The 19796-nt window shown below is 41.4% G+C and overlaps 1 protein-coding gene across 2 annotated transcripts in view; it reads right to left on the bottom strand.

Annotated features, from left to right (window-relative positions):
• MICU1 (mitochondrial calcium uptake 1) overlaps positions 1-19796 on the bottom strand; it is a 136816-nt gene that overhangs the window by 83856 nt on the left and 33164 nt on the right. For both annotated transcript variants that reach the window (XM_060274896.1, XM_035138592.2), the window contains 3 exons: positions 16015-16201; positions 9825-9987; positions 2936-2979 (listed from right to left, as the gene is read on the bottom strand). In XM_060274896.1, coding sequence (XP_060130879.1) covers positions 2936-2979; positions 9825-9987; positions 16015-16201 — 394 coding nt within the window. The remainder of the gene's footprint in view (positions 1-2935; positions 2980-9824; positions 9988-16014; positions 16202-19796) is intronic.

Below are 19796 nucleotides of genomic sequence, written 5' to 3'. Positions count from 1 at the left end.
ACAATGTTTGGAAGAGCCTACAGCATCCTCATATTGCAAGCACAAACCCTTAACAATATATTTTCTTATGCTTAAAAAGAGATGAGTCTTCCCTGGTGGGTAACATCTGTATTGGGCCTGAGGCACAAACCAATTAACGGCTGCAGTTAAAAATTAATGGCTAACCCCAGGTTAAAATCTAAGATCCAAATATATCACAGGGCAGCTGTCCAAGTCCTCCTGTAGGACTAACATCCTAGGAATGAGTGCTAACAGCTGAACTTGAAGTGGACTTTAAAGGGCACCGGCACATTTTTTGTCAATCGATACTTCTTCCTGGAAGATAGAATGGCCTAGTTCACATATAAGCCAGACCATGAGCGTGCAGGGCTCCCGGACAGATGGCAGGTGCTTTGCTCCTCCTCAATCCTGGCACTCTACTGAAGTGAGCTAAGCCATGGTGTGCCTCAGTGTGTTGTCCATGCTTGAGGTTCATCTCCTTCCAAACAAGCATGGTTTATTCTTGGGTTACAGCTGGCGGCTTGTTTGGAGTGAGACAAACCATAAGTCTGGGTTTAGGAGACATGCTGAAATCAAACCACGCCTTAGCTCACAAAAGCAGCAGCAAGGACTGAAAAGGAATGAAGTGCCCACGATCTCCTCCCCGAGAGCCAGCACACTCGTGCTCGGTGTTTCATGTACACTGAGCTATGGAAGCACTATGTCAACTGCTGATCCTTTTCAAGCTGCTGCATATTGTAAAGGCAAAAGCAGCACTTTTGTACATATTGACATGCACGGCTCACGTCTAATGCATTCCGGATTTGGGTTTTCCATCCCCAAGAAGCCACCCTAAATCAATCAGCACAATTTGCTGAAGCAAACAGCAAACAAAGAGGTCTGGAACTTGACTGAGAGAGGAAGAGCAAATGCCTGCTCCATATTCCGTTATGGAAAAATATGTTCTTTTAAGCAGCCCAATGGAATCTCTCTCAGGTTAAGTCCTTAACAGTTTGAATGTTCTGTCTGCGGTGCGGTACAGTAAAAAAAATATGCAAAGAACCACCCGACAGAGCACATCTGTCACAAAAAAAGTTCATCAAAAAGAGCTGAAACAATTCCGCAGCACAAATTCAAATTATCTGGATAGATTCAGTAGGATTGGCGGCATTGCATATATGCACATAAATAAAAACAATCTGTAGCAAGATTTGAGATTTCAGAACAGCCAGTCCACAGGGGCAAGAAAATATGCTTAGTATATATTATTGCAATGTCAATTAGCTACCTTGCCCTCAGGCATATCCTTGTCCTCAACACTATAAGCAGCAGGATAGACTATTGCATTCAAGATCATATTCAAAACAGTCATAAACAGAAGTCTTGATCGCATTCCAGGAGAACCAAGAAATAGGCGGCTATACAAATTGAGGTGTGTGGCCATGCAGAGAGGATTAATGCCCTATTCTCCAGGCCCACCCATATTCCTGCCATCACTGCTGTGCCCGACAGCAGCTTAAACTGAGAGCAGCTCAGTCCAAGCCACAGCTACTACTGCCAAGTCAAAAAGAGTCCACCCTCCCCTTCAGCTGGCCAGGAGCAGAGGCAGATGGCGACACCATCCCATGTGTGCAATGAGCGGAGTGGGACGGGAAGGAAGAGACCAGTTCCACACCCTACGGCTGCACAGCTTGGCTGAGCAGAAAGATTGTTCCCCTCCCCTCCGGAGGCAGGCCTGGTGGGAATGGCACTCCACCTCCAGACTGAGCAAAGCGGGCCTGCCTCCAAAGAAAGGCGGGGGAGAGCAGCCCAAGCTGCATTCTGGATGTCAGCTCTTAAAAGCGCAGCAGCAACTGTGCCCTTCATTAAAGGGATAGGTCAGCCCAGTAATGAGACAAAGCAGGAAAGCAGTAAGCAAATTTGCCTTTGCCTGAGAGTGCTGCTCAATGAAATAAAGAGCAGGAGGGACAAGGAGGCAAATGCAGCTTTGGAATTCTGCATCTCTTCCTTATATTATATAGTGAAAGAAGTTAAAAAGAGCTCGGGGAGGGGAATCCCACCTTTCCAATGATAGTATTTGGAGTTTTAAAAAGTTCAATTTAACACTGAATCACTGTGGGAGGAACATGTTTTACCCTAGATATAATATTGCGAACAAAGCTATGTTTCCTGCAGGAAGTACATGATTTGAGAGAAAAGATCCTAGTTCTAACTAAGATGGAGAATGCAACAAGCTGTGCTTGCTCTCGCTTGTCAGCAGTGGAGACACAAAGGATGTCTGCTCTCCCAAGGTGAGGAGGAAGGAGAATATGAGGCCAGCAACTGCAAGAGTATCCGTCTAGACTGAAGGAAGGGCAGCACAGGTGAAAGGGCAGTCTAAGAAGCTTGGAGGTTCCTTTCTCTTTCCCCATGCAGATGCATCAACCTCCAGCGAAAGCTGACTTGCATCCAACCCCCATTTCGATTTTTAAGAGGCATAAGGATTTCACACGCTGAATTTCTATCACAGGTGAAAAGAACACCACTCAGGTGAAATTATCCCAAATGAGAAAGGAAAGTGTCAACTTTGCCACAACTATACTTTGGAAGCTGCAGCTAAGTATTAAAATTTACCGTGCTAGATCAGATCAAAGATCCAGCCCGACCAGCGTTTTGTTCTCACAGCAGCCAGCTAGACGCCTATGGGAAGAGCTCTGTTTTTTTATTTTTAGATATGGTTCCACATTCTTGGTGCTGTGCAAGCTAGGCCAAGAGAGGCTGTTTAGAATCTCAAATTTAGTTCCCTTTTCCGTGGTGGCCCATAAAAATCCCCACCAAATCCCTGCTATAATCACCTCCAAAATTAACACAGCTTTGCTTACTGCTAGACAGTTTCACAGACAGAGAGGAGAAAACAAACCTTTCCTTAGTAGCTAAAATGGTAATTAGCATGCACCCATAGGTTTAAGAATCTCACCTTCCCATCATAGCGTTTCACCACAAACTGATCAAGTCCGAGGTCTAAAAGAAACAAGAAAAAAAGCAAAGGTTTTATATAGCGCTGATTAAATCTTATGAAATATATTCACATGGTTCAAACACATTAAGCTCTAACCAACCAAAACATAGAAAGTACAGGAAAGCTCAGCTTAATAGTAGATTTATTTTATATCTTGTGAAATCTGTATAGATCTGGCTAATAATAGCTATATCAAGACATAATGTTGGTGCCACGCCTTGCTTCTCTTAGAACTTAATACACAAGTTATTTCTCTACCCTTCCCTACTACCTTATACATTAACCTCTGTCCTTCAATATTTATACTGCCTTAAGCAACAGATGCCATTAACAGATTTCAAAATTGCCATCAAACTTTAAGTAACATTCATTTCATACTAGCTGAAAGCAACCGATGGTCTATGAGCTCCTAACTACCGGTAAGTGGGTAGAAAAGGTAAATTTGAAAGATGCTGAAGGGAGAAGACAGTAATCAATAGTTAATCTTACAGAAGGAGATGAAACTAAAGAGCAGATGCAGCAGTAGATAAAGGTACTAGAAATGTTGCAGTAACCTGCCATTTGCCACCATGAAATACAGCGCACATGAAATGGTGTGCTGTGGGGGAGGAAGACCAAATGGGTTATATTCCCCATTTGCAGCCTTGAAGCTTCCAGCATGGACTCAATCCATTATACCAGCGTTGTACTTGAGGTACCTAAATTGAGGAAGAAGCCATGCACGGCATTTCCCCCAACACTGCAATCAAGATGCAATGAACTGGAACCTCAGAACCAGGACGAAAAATAGCTGCCGGAACTATTCCACAAATGCTGGCAAAAGAGCTTGTGCATGTGTTCAAACAGTGCTATAATATGTAGGCACTATAATCCATTCTTGTGCTTTTGCTGTTCTGCTTGTGCAAGAGGGTCCACATCATCTTAGGTTGTAATTTTACCTTTTCCAATCAACAGCCGAGCGTCAGGTGTAAAATAGCCTTTCATAAGTAGAGTAAGCTCCGCAATAGATTGTCAATGGTTCCAGATGTTTTGTTGCACAGAAGGGTGGGCAAATGACTTTATCCATCAGATTTAAGGGTGAAAAACGTGCATAAACACATACTGTACAAAATTCAGCTGAATCCCAGAATGAATCAATTGTTTTTATTATGGTTCAACCCTAATTGAGCTAGAAGCCAGAACAGAAAGCTTTGAACAACAAAATATGATAAGGTATTTGAGAATTTCTCATACTAGAAAACCATACAACATTGACTTATGAACCAGTAATCAGAGGAAGAGAGATGGAAGGAGACTTAAAATGATTGGAAATTTAGACATTGCCTTGGTTTGTTTATTTACATGTTTGTTTCATGAAATTTGTACACTGCTTGATTGAAAAAAACCCTCAAAGCAGTTTACAAAAAGATAAACAATAAAATCAAGGGGGGAATTCCAACCATACTTTATACAAAAGTTAAAATATTAAAATAAGATTAAAATTACTTCAACTTTCTAAGCATCTGGGTAGGCTTGTCTAAACAAGAATGTTTTTAGCAGGTGCCGAAAAGAATACAGCAAAGGCACCTGCTGGATCTCAATAGGCAGGGAGTTCCAAAGTGCACAGAGCACTGTTAAGAAACTGACAGCTCCTAAGTTGCTATTCCTGTTTACTATATTACATCCTGTTCAGTACGACCCTAAATGTTAGCAGATTTTGTATGGGAGAAAGAAGCAACAAGGATCAGTTCTGAGATACTGTGGAAGAAGTGGTTTATGAATAAGTTCTATTACTATAAACCTAACTCACATAAATAGTTATTGACTGATTTAAGACAAGACTTGATATGGTATAAACAGCATGGGACCTCTGCAACATTGGAAACTTTAATAAGGTCCAGGAAGGGAAGAGAGAAAACAGTTCAGTGAGGATAAACTAATCCACTGAGCAAATACACTCCAACTGAGAAAAACAGAATGTAGAGCCAGCTATGTTTGAGACAAAAATGCATGTTAAGAATTTCAATTTAAATCAACAACCTGGTCCGTCCGTTTGTTATGTGGGAAGAATATGATCTGTATACTTAGAATAATTTGATTCACAGCATATGAGAAGATAGATTACCAGCCTGCATATTTTGTTCTGTGTTATCACCATTGCCTACAAAATCAGATATTTCATTATTCATAGCTAAGAGAGAAGATAGGACTCGCATGGAACAGCCATATTTGGCAAGATGCTTGCTAATGCCCATTTAAGCACTAATATGTCTAAGATACAATCTACTACACTATAAGAAAGACAAGGTAAGCCAATTAAGCTTTTTGATGGCAAAATTTTACACATTTAAACACAAAAATGGGAACATATTCTTGAAATATGGAATGGTTTTAATGAAGATTAAATTCAAACTCATGGCAGTATAAGATTATTAATCAGTGCCATTAAATCACAAAAAGACCTCAGCAAGATACCTACAGAATGGTTATGGAAGGCTGTTGAAAAACTAAATGTGTAAATTAAAACTCTTACATTCATGGTGGATATGTCTTCCAGTTAAAAGATCTTAGTAGATGTTTTAGAAGTAGTAATACACCAGATCTTAAGGCAGCAGAACCCAGTGATAGTTTTGCTGAAATGGTTGAACAAATAATGGCTGGGGGAAACTCAGCCAGATGGATGGGGTATTATTATTATTATTATTATTATTATTATTATTATTATCCACCACTATGCATGAACCATGTGTGTATGCAGCACCAATTCCGTGCTACTCAATCATCTCTCCATTATGTGTTTAGCTTAACACAACTTACCTGGGAGTAAGTGCTATTGAATTCAATTGGACTACTTTTGAATAGACATGGTGAGGATTACCACCCAAGCCAGAACTGGTAACCAACCACAGCCATGCATATTCAGTCTATTTGTATTTTTACTTCTTCTCTTTCTATATACACATATACAAAAAGAATGCCAGATGAAATTTTAAATAATGACATTGCTGTCTTATTACTCAAGATTGGCAAGATGTGGGGAACAGGGAGAGAAGGGGAAACCAGCAGCCGTTGATCACTGCCACCTGTTTATGAGTAAACATGATAAAATGCTTCCCATATATTCAGAAGTTCATAATGGTCATGGTGTAGGAAACAGAGTTATTAATCAGAAGATCTCTGAGACTCTCCTAAGCCGAGGCAATAAAATCTCCACTGTCATCAGCATCATAAGCTGAGAAAAAAAGTTATAAGACTGTCAAGCAGTGCATTCGATTTGTGGATGCTGTGCTGAAGAATGATCACCTGAGCACATTGGGTTTGTTTGTTTTTTATTTTTGCTTGTCCAAAGACACACAATTCTTTATGGTAATTTAAGTTGAATGGGAGAGTTAAGCACCTGCTTGAATCTCTCCCACTGAAATCAATGGCTTCTGGCTTGATAGGGTCTAAAGAATTCGTGCTGGTTTCTTGCAATTTTGTACAATGCCCTCTACGCATTTGCAAAGAAGAACAAGTTTCTACCCCAAGCAGCTTATAATAATAATAAAAAAACCCAGACAAAATGGAGACAAAAGGAGGAGAGGGAAACTGAGAATTTGTGGTTATTTCAGTCGCACATGCTTAGGCTTAGTAGGATATTAGAATCTGAGGTTTGTTCCAGAAGCATCATGGAAAATAAGGTTTGTTTGATGATGCTCTTGTGAGCACATGAGTCGCTGATAAACTAGGCCCATGTAGACCTGAATTTTGTTTTAACAGTGGTCCACCTCACGTGGTACTCACGTGGTATGGCAAAAGACTTTCCCAGATGTCATGTTCCCAGCATTTGGTATTCATAAATATACTCCCTCTGTACAGCAAAATGCCATTTACCTATCATGAATAATTGCTGGTATTAGACCTGCACTACCACTAGTTTTGTCTAAATCTTTTAACAGAAAAACAAATTTTAATATGGAATGCTTTTTATAGAACATGAGGGACAAAAAGTGCCCTCCTGTCATTTTAAGCACAAAATGCCATTTCTTAAAATCCTTAGGTTGGCTGGAACCTACACAAGCTTCTACTCCTTACCTTCAACCCCTTCCATGGCCTTGTCCCTCCTCATAACTCACCACCTACAGAGCAAGACATCCCTAAGTTTGACTTTTGCTTGTCCAGTCCACATTTGTGCAAAGGTCTCCTGCTCCCTCAAATGACTTCTCTGCCGCTTTTAAAATTTCATTTATATCCCAGTTTCTTTGAGGTGGTACACATGGTTCACCCCATGTTCCATTTTATCTTTCCAACAACCCTGCCAGGTAGGTTTGGCTGAGAGACGGTGACTTGCCCAAGGTCACCCCAGTCATCTGCATGACTGAGTGGGATTTGAACCTTGGTCTCCTAGGTTCAACACTCCAGCTGCTATACCAAACTGGCTTCATATCTATGTGGCCACGGCTCTTGCTTCGCTCATGAAACCCACCTTTACAGCACAATCTTACACATACCGGTATCTATATGGAAGACAGATCCATTATGTCTCATAAGCTTTCCTTCCTGGTAAGAGTGGATAGCACTGCAGCCTAAATGCATTTGCTTGGATATTGTAGGGTTTCCGATATGACACTTACCCAACAGGGTAATTAGAAGGATGAATAACTGAGTGTCATAAAACACTTCATATACTTAGTACCACGGAGATTAAATTTCTGTATTCTGTCATCAAACAACGTTCTAAAGAACGTTTATTTTTGAAACAGCTACTTCTGCCCAAGATATATAGTCTTTAGGGAATGTGCATAGTTCACATAAAGCATACTAAACAAAACTACTGTAGTCTAAAGTGAACCAAAAAGCATTACTAACACACTGCACTTTCATAAGCTTAAAAAAAATATGACAGCAGCTGGGTCGGATATTTCAATTTACTGGCTTCTCCTTAAAAATGCCTAAGTAGAGATCAAGAGGAATACAGGAGGTCTCAGAGAAACTACTTGGCAATGATCCTTTCACAAGAGTTATTCAAAATCCATCAGACAGTAACCCCAGGTCACTAACAACCTGCGTTTTACATAGTGAAGAGCCCCTCTCGGATCTTAATTACTTCCTGTAAGCATTCCTTCCCTCCTAATACCTGCTCCCTCCCATTTTCTCTCAGTAAAGCCTGTCATTATTCTGTAATAACTTACCTCTAACTATATGTCTGGAGCATTTGCATTGTCTCGAGACAACGGCTAACGTCTGTATCAGGGGCGTCTTGCCCATAGAGGCAAGTGGCGTGGGGAATCAGGGCGCCAAGTTCGTGCCCAGTTCTGGAGGGCACCTGGGAAGAGGCGGAGGCTGGACGCAGCACCTCCCGGCATCAGCTAATTGCCCTCGTCTTCCCTGCCGGAGGAGCCGCCCTCCAGCCGCTGCCCGCTTCCTCCAGTCCTGCAAAGCTGGGAAAGGGGGGGCAGGGCGCCGGAGGAGGCCTAAGACAGCCCTGGCCTTGAGCCACCTCGGCTCACCTGCTTATCATTTCTGCAAAAAGCCTTGCACGGCATCTTGCGCGGAAGAAGGCACCGCAGACACCAGAGCCAGCCCGGCGTTCACCCGCCGCTCTGCGAAAGCATGGGAAAGCAAGGCAACAGGTGTGGCGCCTCGCGCAGCGCTGCTCAAACAAAGCGCACACATCCCCAAGGCAGCGTGTGGCTCCGGAGGGATCTCTGAACCACGGCGCTGGATAGGCTTAAGACGGCCCTGGTCTGTATGTTTCAATATGGGTTGCACCAGGAAAGTATTTCAAGGACCAATTAGCTCCACACAACCAAAGCCAAGAATCTCACAAACCTCATTTAACCATCCTGATTTGGGAGAGAGAGAGAGAGAGAACTCTACTTCTCAACTGGGAGAAATTGTCAGCACCTGAAGTCTGAGCAAAATGTAGACTAGGGGAAGTTTTCCTCGAGTGCACCTCCATGTGGAGCAGATATAACGTAGTGGCTAAAGGACTTGAACTATATAGAAGTTCCTGGGTGCAACCCCCAGATGGCCTTATGCAAGTCCACCCCTTTCAGCCTCTGCTCTTTACCCATCTGCCATTTGAGGATAACATCACTGGCCTAGCTTGCAGGGGCGCTGGTATGTGTTTTTTAAAAACCCCAGATAAAATATCTGAAGCTCTTTGAAGATTTGCATCTATTAGGTCTACATAAAACTGTATGAAGAGTCTCAAAATACTTTTCTCTTTGCAACACGATCTCATGAACTTGTTCTACAATATCCATTGGAGAATGCTTCTTGTTTTTTCTTTCATTTGTTTTTGGAAGGGCATATTCTAAGATGTTTTTGTCACCTGAGCAGCGAAGCCTAGAGATTAGTGATGGCCTACGGTTTTCATGAATTTAGATTTCCCCCCTCACAACAACTTCCATTATGACAGGGAAGCATCCACTTATATTTCATGGTAGCCTTAAGCTAAAAGCAAAATTATGAGTTGAAAGTCTGCATAATTAGCTTCTCTTTCCATCTACTCCAAGCTCTGTCTCCAGGGGAGAAATACCAGTATGTTTCTGCTACTGCAACATTTCAGTATTCCCTGCAATTAAGTTGCCCCCTCAACAGCACCCAACACTGGGAGGAGGCCCTTCAGTACCTAAGAGGCAACCAAAAAAGCTGAAAATTATATCATCATCCCTGAGCCTCATTTCAGGAACAAATAGCCAGAGTCAATATCTCTACATAGAAATTTATAGATATTGATAGTTGTAAAATTCAATTAACAAATGAAATCAACCTTTTAAACAGATTACAGTAACCAAGAATCACATATACTTGCTATCATTATATGCACATATACTCTGCATAATCACATATACTTGCTATCATTATATAAAAGGTCACTTACTTTCTGGTTGCTTTTCATTTGGAGTTATAGATCTCACAAAATCTTGTGGGGTCATAAATACTTCTGATTCTCCATGTTCACTTATTACTTTCAAGGTTGCAAAATATCGAAATATTTTATCTGGAGTTGAGTAGGCTCGGATCCTGTTTTCATACTCCATTACCTAAAAATATAGAGAAAGAGAACATCAGATGCCCCACATTCAAACAGCACAACTATTTTCTTTGACTCGTGTAGGTAATTCCGTATACAGTGGTACCTCGGTTTATGAACACAATTGGTTCTGGAAGTCTGTTCATAAACTGAAGCGTTCATAAACCGAAGTGAACTTTCCCATTGAAAGTAATGGAAAGTGGATTAATCCGTTCCAGACGATGAAAAACACCCCCTAAAGCAGCAATTTAACATGAATTTTACTTTCTACCAAGACCATTGATACATAAAATGAAGGCAATAATCAATGTACTGTACTATAAAATAATAAAGACAGTATTGTGGAGAGAGGGACGGAGAGCCGCGGGCACCGCCACCGCGCAGCGAAACGACTCGCCAAGCCTCTCACCGCTCACCAAGCAGGGGAGAGGCTGCGTCATGCAGGGGCTGCGGGAGCTGCAGCAGGGGTCTCCACCATGAAGCAGCTCGGGGGCGTCCACCCGCCGCCTCCTCCGCAGCTGCTGTTGCTGCTGGGAGCCCTTTTCTATGCGCGAGGTAAGAGCTTCCGAAGGGAACCCCCCCCCGCCGGGTTTCCCACGCTGTTCTCAGCCGCCTTGAATGAGATGCAGCCGCAGTCGCGGATGCTCCGATGCCTCCGTGGAGGCCTCCATAGGCCTCAGAAACCTCGGGTTACTTACTTCCATGTTTCAATTGTTCGTAAACCAAAAGTTCGTAACCCGAGGTGTTCGTAAACCGAGGTACCACTGTACAACCGCTGCAAAATGCTAAGCAATAAAACAACTTACTACATACAGAAAAGGGAATGATTTAGTGATGGGCAGAGTTATTGTTAAACACTGACCCAACCAAACACTTTGGTTCTTCACTTTTCCTTGGGTCCTTTACCACTATAGTCTCTTCTAAGCCCTCAAGCATGATAATTTCAACATGTCTTTACTGGTCTGTGACCAAAATCATTCATTCAACAAGTCCATCAGTAAAAAGTATTTGCCTCTGTTCCAGTAGTGTGGCATTTAATAAGAACTAGGAAAACTGCCATTGTGACAGGCAGGGAGCGTTGAGAGGGCTAGTATATTAGACCCAGGGATGCTGCGCATGTCTAAATAATGGGGACACATGGCACATATACATAATATGGAAATCATCCACTTATATGGGAAACATATTGGGGGCTAAACTTGCTCCCTCTTCCTGATGTCCACAATGTCTGGGATAAGTTGCAGCTTCACACCCATCTCAGCTGTGCCAAGATTGTGTTCACTGGCCATGCTTGAGTGTGACTGAATGGTCAGAACTAGTTATTAAAATGTTGCATTTTGAACATTACCGGTAAATGTTGTGGTCCTTGGACACCCACCCACCCCTTTATTACTTACTTGATTCTGTTTATGAATGGCTTCCCATAAAATATTCTGAATCAATTTAACAATAAAAATCACCAGCAATATAAGAAACAATGTCAAATATAAATCCAATTCAGGTACACAGCCTGGGATAAAAACTTTTAAAACTATTGTTGAAAAACAAAACAAAAAGGTGACTGTCTGATACATAATAGAACAGATTTCATTACCCAGTTCCTATACTGAGTCAAACAGCTTTCCCTAAGGCCATTCATCAAATTCATGGCATATGTGAAACAGGTACATCTCCCACGCAGACACATGGTTACTTTGCAACATCAGGCCTTTTATCAACCAAATGGCCTTTTTTTCAAAATGCTCTAAATTTTAAACGCCCACCTCCACCAGGATTTGCACATTAACTTTAAAAGCTCTGGTTAGGGGCAAAGTGAAAGTGCTTGACTGTTTCATAGAAAGTGGGTAGGAGGGGAGTTGACTATGCAAACAGGTCATCAGAAAACTACCTTCAATCAATACTATATATTTTAAAGAAATTCAATTCAAGGCACATAGCAGCAGAGCAAAACCACCTGAAAGTTCAGCTTACATCAGCTTCCCATCTTTTGCATTCTTAATAAACTGCAGCTTAAGGTCAGACAAATCAACTGAAAAAGGAAGCAAGTGCTAACAACTCTTCCAGCTGTTTATCTTAATTTAACACGGATCTAAGCCTAGCTAAATTTTGAAAAATAGGACAGGGAAAAGCTGACACAGCAATTTCACGACCAGTTGCAGTATCTGAAGTCCTCTGCAGCCTAGTTGTGCTTTCTCCCTGCTGTTAAAATCCAAATCATTCCACGTTACGGATTGCACACACCTTATGCAACAATTTTATCAAAACTTTGCAGGAACATGAGTAAGTATCTGCCTGCTGTTGTCACTTACCGCAGTTGTACCCTACCTCTCCTTCAAATAACTCAGGACACTGTACATGGGATGTTCTCTATTTTCTGCTCACAGCACCCAGTGCCCAGTTAGGCAGAGAGGTCTTGACTGGTGCAAGTTCGTCCTGTGAACATCGTGGCAGAGCAGGAACTTCCTCCCAGATCCTTGCAGTCTAAGTGTGACACACTATTGTCTACAATGGTTTCTTGTATACCCAAAGGAGTGTCTCCACCTCCATCGTTCAGCCTGGACACTGAGATCCAGCACCAAGGGCCTTCTGGCGGTTTCCTCACTTACAAGTGAAGCTACAGGGAACCAGGCAGAGGGCCTTCTTGGTAGTGGCACCTACCCTGTGGAACGTCCTCCCATCAGATGTCAAGGAGATAAGTAACTATATAACCTTTAGAAGACACCTGAAGGCAGCCCTGTATAGAGAAGCTTTCAATTTTTAAAAAATTGTTTTAATGTTTTGTTATGTTTTTATATGTGTTGGAAGCTGCCCAGAGTGGCTGGGACAACCCAGTCAGAAGGGCAGGGTACAAGCAATAAATTATAATAATCAACATAAATATGAAAAATACTGAGAGCTAAGAGGACAGCAGAAACCTATCCACTGTCTTTCCTGAATTACAAGAATACTTCTTAACAGGTATCTTGGTCAAATACCTAAATGAGAAGGAAAGCAATGAGTATGCAGCATATGTTTTACTGGAAAAGCAACCATAGATGTTGCTGAACTAAAACTCCCGTCAGTTCCAGCAAGCATGGCCATGGTTCACCAATATCTAGAGAACCAACGGTTGCCCACATCTGCCTTAGTGCAACTGTGTGCCTTAGAATCCACTGGAGCTCCATAGCAAACCATGCAGAAAAGGTTTCCAGAAGGCTGAGGAGTTTGAAGAGAAAAGTGGCTGCTAACTTAAAACCCACACAGCTTGTCCCATTAAAAAATGTTTCATTTGGCTCACAGAATCTTTAGGAAGACAATGTGCAAAGCCAAGAGAGGGATGCCAGCAATCTGAAGTTCCACGCTGCACTGTAATGGCAGAGATAAGTTGACATTTATTTTCATTTGGCAGCTTCCTGCAGTGCTGTAATGGGTAACAGGGTTAAAGAAAGATGCTCTAACATCTCACCTTTTGGCAGTGCTCTGAGAGCACAACTGTTACTTCAAAATAAAGGGACCGTGGGCTACTCCGCTGGACCACAGAGGGCAACAGAAGGGGCACAATGCACAACCACCATCTGTTGTGCTGTTGTAACACTTGAAAAATAAACCTGAAACAAGATCAAACTCATAAGGGATATTTCAGCCTTCAAAAAGGGACAGAAACTTGGCTTTGGGTATTTGTACCTTCCGCATCTGCAGCTCTTTCAGGCAATCCAAAAAGGTTAACATACAATCAGTTGCTTGATCAACAGAAGGCACCATAGGCGGAAACAGACCTTTTCAAAATATTACAATTTTAATTATCGAAACAAGACTTTATCACAGGATCACAGAGAAGAAAGGATAACTTAAAAAGTAAGCACAATCAAATGAAAAATATGACAGACTATAGACTCCTTGAGTTCCAACATCAATGGAACAGTTAGATCAGCACCGTTTGATCCACCCGGACCAGTATAATTTCTCATTTTCAGACTCAGGGCTTACTTTTACTCCTAACTTCCAACACTGGAACCATGTTATTTATTTGACTGTATATATTCCTCTTTCTCTGACTGTCAGTTGATACTAGTAAAATGAATATTTATGAGATGTACTGCTCCCATTTGGTATATATAATAGATCAAGACAGCTGTCTGCATTTTTGAACTCTCCTTTTGTTGTGTGCATTGGATTATTTGGGGGTGTTCCCTATAAGTCTGCCATGATGAACTCCTCCACTTCAAAATTTACTACAGCATCACCAGCTACTAATTTATTAGTTCCGTTTACCATAATAATGATTTTAGTAATATGTTGTAGACAGCGCCATGGTCATTCAGGGCAGTCTAACTAAAGAAAAACTTTATCCCTCCCTACTACAGTTTTAATGACAATATCCGGGGAATTGTGGAGAGGGAGAAAGAGAGAATGATAATGCTATTGCCCCAAATGCCCAGTCAGTTTTGGGGGTTCTTCCAATGGTTTGATTTGCCACAGCCTGCATATGTTTAACATATCAAACCAATTTGGTATAGTTTCTTGAGATTTCCTTTCTTCATGCAGAATTTTTAACCAAAATGCAATCATTCCAATTAAGCAGGTATCAACAATTCACCTCCAAAATTTATTAAGAGAGAAGACTCCCCCAGCTAATTCTAGCTTCTCATATTTACTGGGTAGGAAGGTTGCTCTTCTGGCATATAAAAACAGAGAAACATGGATGTGTCAAAAGTGTTTTTGATTTTAAGTATTTGTAAAACCCCAGCCATTTCTGACCACTGTATTTCAGCAAAATGGAAATCAAAAGTCCAGCAACTGTCAAAACAGAATAAAATTAAGGATTCCTCAGAGACAAATTCCCTTAACTAAAAAAGAGAAGTCTCAGCATATTAACACCCATAGGGCAGTAATACATGGAGTAGCTAATAACTTTTCCCAGACATTACAGAAAAGTCCTACTGCTGTAGAGAACTATTTCCCCCCAAATGAATTAGTACCCTTACACCATTCATATTTCTTTTTTACTGGTCATTAACCCTGAGTCACATCTGCACCTTTCCCTTCTCCCGGTGTTCCGAAGACTCAAGCCACGTGGTTCACAACAAGTTGTCAGTCCCTGAGTTATTCGTACATGTACAAGTTGCAAGGATTTATCTGACAAAGGAACTATTATATTCTCACTTCCTTCACTACTGATTCACACTCCAACATGCCTCGCGTGTCAGCTTTGATTTACTTGGCCATTTTTAATTGCCTTCTTTAATGGTATCAAGACAGAAATGGTTTCCAAGCCCTAAAGCTTAAAACAGATTTCATCTCCCCGCAACCCTCCTTTTTAGGTATATCACAATCATAAAACAGTTTGCTGCCGATTGCTCCACATATAAATTCATTAGCCTACCAAGAATGCCAGGACACCCGAGAAGCTCTTCTGCATAGATAAAAGCACACATCCAAAGCACACATTCTCCCCTAGGATGCAATGAAAGAGCAAAGAGCCTTGGGATGTGTATCTCAAACAGCAACACACCACACAGAACCTAACTGCAGTTTATTTGCAATGGGGAAGAAGTATGTTCCTTTCAAAGACTAACACATCCATTAGTTCTTGGCCAATGGAACACCAGCTCACACCCGAGCTCTGGTTCAGACAAAATGCTAAACTAATTAGAATTACACCCAAACAAGGTATGAAAGAAGCTCTTTGAATCCCAGTCATCATTTTCTATTGATCCAGAATTGTATAAACCACCAACAAATTGGTAGTGAGACAAATGGGACATAAAGCTTTCTATTAATGACTGCCTTAAGAATGTCGCAAGAGACATGCAGAACAGATGGAGACCCGTGTCATTCGAGATGTGGTTGGTTTCTAACCTGCTATCAGTCCCAGCCAGTATGACCAGCATGAAATGAGCTGTGGTCTACCGTATCTGTAGGGCCACAGATCTGCTATCCCTGCTTTGCATTTCTACACACACCTCAGCAACTGAAGGCCACAACAATTTCACACCTCTTGATGGTATAACTGACTGCAGTTTAATGCAGAATATTCCAGTGCAACAAGAATACATACCTTACGGTCCCGAAATCCAGACCGCTGCTTCTTCTTCTTTTCTTCAACCGGAGCATCTTCACCGCTTGACTCAACAGCTTTCCCATCATCAGTTCCTTCATTCACTACTTCTTCTCTGTTCTTCACCTTCTCACCAGGCTCTGCCCTTATATCATGTTTCACAGATGCTGGTGCTTCTGCATGGGCTCTGAGAGAAAACAAGAGGAAGGAAATGTGAAGCGGGAACATCTGATCTTTTAAAATGCCTGTCCAATTGTATTGCTGAAAAGCAGTGGTTCAGCATCCAATGTAGCGACTGAATAAAGATCACTGAAAAGTCACTTCTTAACGAGCAACCTAATGGTTTCCCCCCAAAACAGCAGCACCAATTGCCAACATTTTACACCCAATATCCACTCACCACGTATACCTTAAATGGCAGCTACAAAACTTCCAAGGGCAGAAGCAATAAATAAATAAATCTCACCATAAGTTTAAAACTCCCTCGCAGGATGATTGAAAAAACACAATTCTACTGACCCCAGTGATTGGGAACTATTATACTGGTGCATATTCTCAACAGCAGGCATCCTCAAACTGCGGCCCTCCAGATGCTTTGGCCTACAACTCCCATGATCCCTAGCTAACAGGACCAGTGGTCAGGGACGATGGGAATTGTAGTCCAAAACATCTGGAGGGCCGAAGTTTGAGGGTGCCTGCTCAACAGCATACAACAGTCTCACTGAATGTCTTCAAAAGTGGTGGAACAAGTTTCAGAGCAGTTCTTTCATTCATTTGAAACAATATTTTATAACTGCCTACACAATGGGCATTTTCCTGACTGTGACTTCCATGGGAATGATGGAATTAGGTTGCTAGATGTAATCAACTCTCTCTTGCCTCCTTTTCTTGGAGTTTCCAAATACCATATCCTTTGCTAGGGGAAAAGCAGATAGCGTATATTGTACAATAAATAGAATGCTGTATATTGTACAAGTCAAGATTTTTTTAAAAAATCATTTTTTAAAGGGAAACGCAGTGCAGTGTCTCTCTTTCTCGACTCCACCGAACCCAAGTAACTAAACTGTACTGAAATTACTTTATTCTGGGTTTTTTCCAGAATATTGACTGAGTCCACATTGTTAAGTGAATTTCATACTTCCTCACCTGCTCTACTGTATGATGAAAGGGAGAGGGCACTAGTGCTTTCTCCCCAGAAAAATATTGATCAGAAAATGCTTCTCACAGAAGCCCGAAAATTCTTTTAACTTCTCTGCCTCAAAATAAACAAGCAGTTAAAGCAATAAAGGAAGGATCATAAAAATTGGTTTTGCCTTCAGAACTGCAGTGTTCACAACAAACAACCTGCTCGGCCTCCGCTCTGTTGATTTATTTTTGATCCCCAACAAATGATGAACTGGGCTGCATTCCTTTCCTTTATGAAGCCGCAGAACTTGTAGTGCAAAAGGATTGATGATAATGGTAACTGAAGCTCCTTGGCCATAAGCTATGAGACTGGAACCCAGATGCATGGCACAGGGAATCTCTGCCTTGCAAATGCAATTCCTGATACCACCAGGAGGAGGAAAGTTAAGCGCTCAAAGTTATTTCGCAGCACAATCCTATGCAGGCCTATGCTGAAGAGTATGCCTGTGAAACTCCAACTTTCTATATTTTCGGGGAGCAAGCGAGGGCATTTATTACACTAAATAAACATGGCACTTTGTAGAGTAAGATGATCAAGAAGGAAGGTCCCTGTCCAAAAGCGCTTGCAATCTAAATTTCAACCGAAAGTAGGACAGGGTGGAGAAGAGGAGGGGGAAAAAAATAAAGGAGCAAAAATTTGTGAATTCAAGTTTAGTTTTGGGGCGAGGGGGCTTAAAGCTTTAAATCCAAACCTTCATGGGAAGAGTGAGTCTTTTGGTACCACACTGGTGTTCTTGAAGGAAGCTCTATAGATAACCAACAGCAAGGGAATATGGGCAGAGTCATTTAAGAGTGCAGAATACTGTACAGGGCTGGGTATGAAACGGGCATAGGGATTTTAAATAGGAGAGACATTCCTCGATATACTGTGCTATTTTCACAAATATTTGCGAGTTGCTATATTTTCAAGTCTGACCTGGAATCAACTCCAATTTTTAGGGTACAGATGTACACATATCCACACACACACACACACAAAGTATCTATACACACAAAGGGATCATGCGCTCTCAGCCTGAGAAATCACAAGGAAGCCATGAAGAACAAGGCTGTCTCCCAGGAGTGATGGCCTCTCAAGTCCAGCTCTTCACACATACTTCCTCATTGCAAATATATGAATTTTAAACAGATTTAAGACAGGGGGGAAAAACTAGGACATCTGCTTCAGGAGAGGAAAAACCCATACACCCATTTCTCTTCATGCTAGCTGCTGATCAACCTCTGACACGGAGTGTATGTGACAGACTTGAAAGCACTAATAAATTAAAGCACTCTGCAGAACACTAGGGAAGTATTAAATCGTAGAGAAATGCTGCCAGCGTCCTTTAAACAAAGTCACCATTAGGAATGCAAATTAACATACGCCTAGTTTATAATGATAAAACAGCAAAGCATCTACAATAATGTAAATCATAAAAATTTATGAAGCTTCTGCTGAGAAGTAGTGTTATTGGCTCAGAGGGTGCTGGGCAAAGCAATATAGGAAAACCAGATTTACAGTGAAATCCTATTCATATCTCCTTGGAAGTACATTCCAACAAGTTTCCCAATGTGCAGCCTAAGTCTGCAATCCTATACCCAGTTTCCTGGGAGTAAGACCTACTGGACAGGACCTCAATGCAAACATATGCAGGATAATGCAGTTAATCACCTGCGTGAATTTGCCCACACATCTATCTGTTAGTAGTAAAAAGAGGGAACCTCTATTTTAAGAAAATTAATTATTTAGCAATCTGGGCAATTATATTAGTGTCGGGGATGGGGAGGGAAGCTTATCTGAATGAGTTTGTTAAAAGAGTAAATCCACATATGTGGCTATCTCCACATTTTAATACTCTTATAAAACCAACAAACTTGTAATTGAAAACATTGGGCACATTATGCAGTGAATAACCAATCTTTGATCTGCTTTACAATACATCTCACATTATTGACTACCTACAAAATATGAATTATTGGCCCAAAGCACTTGTTCTGGATTCCAACTTCACTACTGGGCATCCCTAATAATGACATTAAGACTTGCTATTGCACAGTTTTGATCAGGGTATTCCAGAGCTTGGCTTGTTATCACATCAGCAAAAACACAGAGAGACTCTATAATAGTATTTTCTACAGGCTCTATTTTTTATCAGTCTTTTCCACTGGTGACAATAATAATGGAAGGTAAAGTATTGCAGCCAGATCATAAAGCTTATGCATCAGAAATTATGGCAATTAATGTCCCTATAATGCAGTGGGAGGCTAAGAGATATGTGCTTATCTAAGGACAATTTCACTCATCAGGCAGAGGTGAGATGCAAATAGGGGCCTATCTGGTTCGCAACTAACTCTCTTAACCACATCATCCTATCAGCCCCAAGGTAAGTTCATTAATAGGTATCCCCATAAAACGGGACAAGAACAATGAGCATTCAATCACCAGCCAGGCCTCTGTACTCTTTTTTTAATGAGGCTTTAATTTAATTTAATTTTCAAAAAGATCTACAGAAAAGGGTGAAGTGATCATGGAGGCTCCTAGGAACTGTGCCAGGAGTTTTAAATAGGAATACGGTGCAGCTTCCGACTGATAGAGGATGTAAATTCTTCCTTGCACC

The sequence above is a fragment of the Zootoca vivipara genome, chromosome 5 (assembly GCF_963506605.1).
Source record: "Zootoca vivipara chromosome 5, rZooViv1.1, whole genome shotgun sequence".
Taxonomy (NCBI): domain Eukaryota; kingdom Metazoa; phylum Chordata; class Lepidosauria; order Squamata; family Lacertidae; genus Zootoca; species Zootoca vivipara.
This window is presented reverse-complemented; position numbering and strand designations above follow the sequence as displayed.